Below are 5,678 nucleotides of genomic sequence, written 5' to 3'. Positions count from 1 at the left end.
GGGTTCAGAATCAAAAGCTTGAGAACAATCAAATGTCTGGGGATTTTTTTTTGGTGGGTGGGGGGGGGGGGGTCTGAAGCCTAGGAATTGTAAATGTTTGTGTTTTGGGTGTAGAGTTTGGAAGCCTGAGATTCTAAAGCTTGTGTTATTAGAAATGGTGACCTAAATCTCATGGGTTAAAGTTTAATTAACACAAATTATTAGGTTGGCCGACGACGGTTATTGGAGGTGGTGGCTGGAGTTTTTCATAAAACCCTTTGAGAAATATATACTTTTTATCGAAGGTAAATGAAAACCTTAGAAAAAGATATACATCTATCAAAGGTGTTGAAAAAACCTTTGATAGTATCTACTTTTTTTTTTTTATCAAATGTTAGTAAAAAAAACTATTAAAAAAAGATATATATGTTGGAATTTGTGTCATAAAACTCGTACTTTGTTATTTGATTCAATAAAATTTATTATTGAATGCTATAATCTTAAAACCAATAAATTAAGGTCCTGAGGCTATTTTACTGTGTTTGTCAATACACTTGAACTTTATGTAGCATAAACATGGATTAAGTTCGAGTTAATAACCCAAATAGTCTATAGTGTATGAATAAGGTTGGACACCTTATTCTGGAAAAATACTATAGATGCGGCCCGCTTCGTAGTTAGTACAAACGATGTAATCCTGAATCGTTCACACTACAAGAGACGTGGGTACTCCCGACGCACAAATACGTCGGCGAAAATGCAAAGAACGTCGGGAAAGGATATCCCGACGTACAAAACGACGTCGGGAAGAACGTCGGGGGAAATGCGTCGCGAGAGGCTTTCCCGACGCCGAATTGGTACGGCGTCGGGAAAGTCTTTCCCGACGCCGTGGGATGCGTCGGCATAGACGGCGTCGGGAAAACCTTATTCCCGACGCGGTTTATGCCGACGCATCTCACAGCGTCGGGAAAGCCTATTCTCCGACGTTTTTTTCCCGACGTAATGAACGTCGGGAAATATTTTTTATATATTTTTTTAAATATTTTATTTTTACTTTTTTCCTTATAATATTTTGCTCAAACATTCACAATGATGTTCGGATTGCTCAAAAAAATTTGGCGACGTTTTGGATTAAATTAATAAATATACAAACACAAATTAAAAAATAGAATTAAAATTAATAATACGAATAAGTTGACTACAAGAAAATATAGTTTTCAATATACAAAAAACATAAACATAAGACCCAATCTCCCAACGAGGTGCGTATGCGCGTCATTCTACACCTTCGGTCCTAAAAATGGTATAAAAATAACTAAGTTTAATACATAATCATATATTGCAAAAACTTAAGAATAATAGAGACATATACGACGTACCGCAGGGCTAGGGATCATGTGGTGGTCCCTGTTGTGCACGAGTTAGGTCTTCAATCATCTTTTTCATAGCTTCCACTTGTGAAGCTAATGCTTGGTGATTTCTATCTTGTACTTCAATCCGTTCCAAAGCTTCATGAAGTTTAGCTTGTAATTCAATCTCTTTTTGTGTGGACTGCGAACAAGATGTCGACGAACTGCTTGCACTTGCCGTTCTGCGGGCCTTCGGCTTGGGTCCCCAACCAAGGCCTTTTGAGTAGCCTGGTCGTCGACCCAACACCTGATCGCATATCTCATCCTCAGAGAGTGGCTGACTACCCTCTGGGGTAGGCTGGGATTGGAGTTCCAGCATTTGATTCTGCAACAAATTTAAAAATTATGTTAGGTAACGCGCTAAAATATATAATAAAAGTGGATAATTAATAAGGGTATAACTTACATGCGCATCCTCGGCGGCCTGCGACACGAATGTCCCAGCTCGAACGTGTGTTTCCCGGAACAATTCCACACGATCGACCGGCTGCCCTCTTCTTTCAGCGAGCTCATACTGTCGTTGTAGAAACGACTTCGACCCGCTACTATGATTGTAAGGCTGCTTCTGTCGAGCAGCCTTGTTTGTCCGTGATTGCTCCTGCATTAAAACAATTATATTGTTTATTTCTTATACATATAAAAACTTGTTATCATAATTAATCATGACAAATACCTGGAATGCACGGCTGATATAATGGTCGCAGAGGAAGTGCCAATCCTCATCACGTCCAACCAATGCGTTTGGTGGGTTGGCACGAGCCTCCTCCGGGTCGCTGTACTTTTTGAAATGTTTATGACAGTCGGCCCGGAACTCTTTAAAGGTCGTGAGCATCTGATGCTCAACAAACCTGTTCATTGCTTGATCGTTGAAATCAAGCACAAAGAATCGCTGCACATTACAAACATAACACATTAGATTGGTTAAAGTTAGATATGTTTCAAATGAAATCATATATAAATGTGTAGTGCATTTAATTACCTGGAGGTCGCCCTTGACGACCTCAATGTATTCTCTCCCAACGTCCGTCCACTTAAGACAGCGGACGGGAAATGTCTTTCGCACGCACACGCCTATCGCTTGGCTGAAGCGAACGGCGTGTGGAGAAATAGGCTTCTCCGCTCCAGGGGCGATCGTCATCGGAATGCGCCCATTTATTGCAACGTGGCGCTCTAACTCCAAGAGTCGAGACTGCGCACGTCTCCTAGGAGTCGGGGTCGTTTGTTGAGAAGAAGACCCTGCTCAATAAATAGACAATAAGATATAAAGTTAGGAACCCCTACATGAAATATTTGTAAGTTAAAAATGAATAAAATTCTTAGACTCACCCGTATTGTCGCCCACAGATGACGACCCTCCCGCAATGTTATCTAAATCCTCCTCAAACTGGAGGAACATATCGTCCGTCTCCATAAAACTTGATCGTCGATATGACATAATGACTATGGACATATAAAAAACAAACATTCAATAACCAAATACAAACACATAGCTAGAATCAAAATATATAAACTAGATATAAATATGTGCATACGTGGTTTAATTTGTCACTATAATTCCTCATCGCTTGCATGTGACAAGTGTTCATCCACATCGTCGATGAAGTCGTCAGTGACATGACGCACAAGTAGGACAATGTTGCAAATCAGCAAACTCTTGTACCTAGCCTCGCCACAAGTGGCGCAATACCTTATGCGGAATTTTTTTCCCTCTATTATCATTAACCTTGTACCTAGCCTCGCCACATGTAGGACAATGTTGCAAATCAGCAAACTCTTTCCAATACAATACACAATCATACTTGCACGCGTGAATAGTCTCGTATCCCAAGCCCAAGTCACGAAGTTTTCGTTTTGCTTCATAAAATGAACTAGGAATAGTACTATTACACATTGGAAACGCTGCTCTTAAAAGTTCTAACAACATGTCGAACGACTTGTTACTCCAACCATTTAGAACTTTCACATGCATCAACTTAACCAAAAAATTCAACGACGAAAATTCAGAACAACCGGGGTACAACTCATTACGTGCTTGATTCAATAAGTCCTGAAATATATTATTTGTTGTATCTTCATCTATATTTACCCCAACATTCATCGCCATTTCATATTCCAAACGAAATTCCTCTATTTCCTCTTCATGTTCTATAGGGGCTTGTAAATCATTTAGCATACCAAAGATATCACCTTCTTCATTAAATTGTGTACTACTAGTTCCTTCATTAAAAGGATTACTACTAGTTCCTTCCTCAAAGTTTTCTGTACCTCTATAGCTTAATGACTCTCCATGATACACCCATTCTGTGTAGTAGGGGGATATTCCTATAGTCAGCAGATGTCTTTCCACACCCTCTAATGAGCTCCAATTTAAATTCAAACATCTCTTGCATGGACACCTCAATCGTCCGTAAGCATCAACGTGAAATTTGGCAAATTCTAAAAATTGGGTCACTCCATGTCTATACTCAAGGGATAACTTATTTCTAAGTTTCATCCAACCCTTATCCATAACTGCAGGATAGCCAACACAACCTAATTATTAACAACACAATACTTCAAAATATCTTCACATCCTACAAACCCCTCCAAACTACAAAGGCTACCATAACTGCAGGATAGCCAACACAACCTAATTATTAACAACAAAATACTTCAAGCTATCCTAACTACCACCCCTTGATACCAGCAAATTCAAAACAAAAAAGGCTACCATAACTGCAGGATAGCCATCCCAAACATAAACAAATTCAAAACAAAAAAGGCTACCATAACTGCAGGATAGCCATCCCAAACATAAACAAATTCAAAACAAAAAAGGCTACCATAACTGCAGGATAGCCATCCCAAACATAAACAAATTCAAAACAAAAAAGGCTACCATAACTGCAGGATAGCCATCCCAAACATAAACAAATTCAAAACAAAAAATGCTACCATAACTGCAGGATAGCAAAAACAAATCTTAACACACATATTACATTCCCAATTCAATTTAACTATTAACTCCCCCCCCCCCCCCTTCAAATTTCAATTTTTCATTCAACTATAAATTCCCCTCCCCCCCCCCCCCAATCTCAATTTTCAATTTAACTTAAACCCCCTCCCTCCAATTCAATTTTAAATTTAACTATTAACTCCACTCCCCCCCCCCCCCCTCTCCAATTTCAATTTTCCATTCAACTATAAATTCCCCTCCCCCCCCCCCCCCCCCAAATCTCAATTTTCAATTTAACTTAAACCCCCTCCCTCTAATTCAATTTTAAATTTAACTATTAACTCCACTCCCCCCCCCCCCCCTCTCCAATTTCAATTTTCAATTCAAATATAAACCCCCCTCCCAATTCAATTTTCAATTTAACAATAAACCTCTCCCCCAATTCAACCCCCATTCAATTTTATTCAATTTTATTCAATTTTCTAAAACAAAAATCCTAAACCATTCAAATTTCAAATTTCAATTCAACTACAAATTACACACACTCTATACAAAAATACATTTAACAAACAAAAATCTATTCCAAAAGAAAATCCTAAACTAATTTTCATAAAAAATAACCCTAAACTAATTTTTATCAAAAAAAAACCCTAAAACATAAACTTAAATCAAATAAATTTACATATTTCACTTACCTAACGTGGCAGACGGCGACGAGGAACAACGGCGAGGGCGGTCGGCGACGGACGGCGGCGGAACAACGGCGACGGACGGCGGCAAGGCGACTTCTTCTTCTTCTCCTTTCTTTTTCTCCTCTCCTCTCGGCTTCGGTTCTGTGAATACAGAACTGAAATGAATTTAAAGGGGATTTCCCGACGCAGTCACGAGGCGTCGGGAAATCCCCCAAAATGCGTCGGGAAAAGGGGAATTCCCGACGCTCATTAAACCCCTTTTCCCGACGTTTTACGTGGCGTCGGGAAAAACCCCTATTCCCGACGCCTCTCCCGACGCACTGTGCACGGCGTCGGAAAAAGTCCCTTTTCCCGACGTATTGTTGCCGACGCCTTCGTGGTGCGTCGGGAAAGATTGTTTTCCCGACGCATCTCCCGACGCGTTATTGATGGCGTCGGGAAAGCCCTTATTCCCCACGTTTTTTATGCCGACGTGATTTTCTGCGTCGGGAATGGGCCATTTTCTTGTAGTGTCACGTAGAGATATAGGAGTGGGGGCATCCTATGTAAATGGTTTGCATAAGACTGGAACCACGAAATAGTCACTTTTAGTTATAACACCGTAAACTATAAATTGACTATTTCAATTATGATGACCTAGGTAACTTGATCTTAATCCTGAGC

The 5,678-nt window shown here is 40.0% G+C and overlaps 1 protein-coding gene across 1 annotated transcript; it reads right to left on the bottom strand.

Moving 5' to 3' along the window:
• Positions 1-1,137: 1,137 nt before the first annotated feature.
• On the bottom strand, positions 1,138-5,133 carry LOC127149666 (uncharacterized). The gene is made up of 7 exons (XM_051085527.1): positions 5,019-5,133; positions 2,715-2,828; positions 2,368-2,624; positions 2,062-2,277; positions 1,795-1,986; positions 1,359-1,713; positions 1,138-1,273 (listed from the first exon to the last, which is right to left on the bottom strand). The coding sequence occupies exons 2-6, from the start codon at positions 2,821-2,823 to the stop codon at positions 1,366-1,368; spliced, it is 1,122 nt and encodes a 373-aa protein (XP_050941484.1). The 5' UTR covers positions 2,824-2,828; positions 5,019-5,133; the 3' UTR covers positions 1,138-1,273; positions 1,359-1,365.
• Positions 5,134-5,678: the final 545 nt, after the last annotated feature.

This window comes from Cucumis melo, chromosome 6 (assembly GCF_025177605.1).
Source record: "Cucumis melo cultivar AY chromosome 6, USDA_Cmelo_AY_1.0, whole genome shotgun sequence".
Lineage (NCBI taxonomy): Eukaryota > Viridiplantae > Streptophyta > Magnoliopsida > Cucurbitales > Cucurbitaceae > Cucumis > Cucumis melo.
Note: the sequence above shows the minus strand (reverse complement) of the source record. Positions and strands in the feature narration are given on the sequence as shown.

Coding starts and splice junctions, on each gene's coding strand:
- LOC127149666 (XM_051085527.1), bottom strand. CDS start 2,823: ATGTCATATCGACGATCAAGTTTTATGGAGACGGACGATATGTTCCTC. Junction 2,625..2,714: donor ATCTGTGGGCGACAATACGG/GTGAGTCTAAGA, acceptor TTTATTGAGCAG/GGTCTTCTTCTCAACAAACG. Junction 1,987..2,061: donor ATATCAGCCGTGCATTCCAG/GTATTTGTCATG, acceptor GTTTTAATGCAG/GAGCAATCACGGACAAACAA.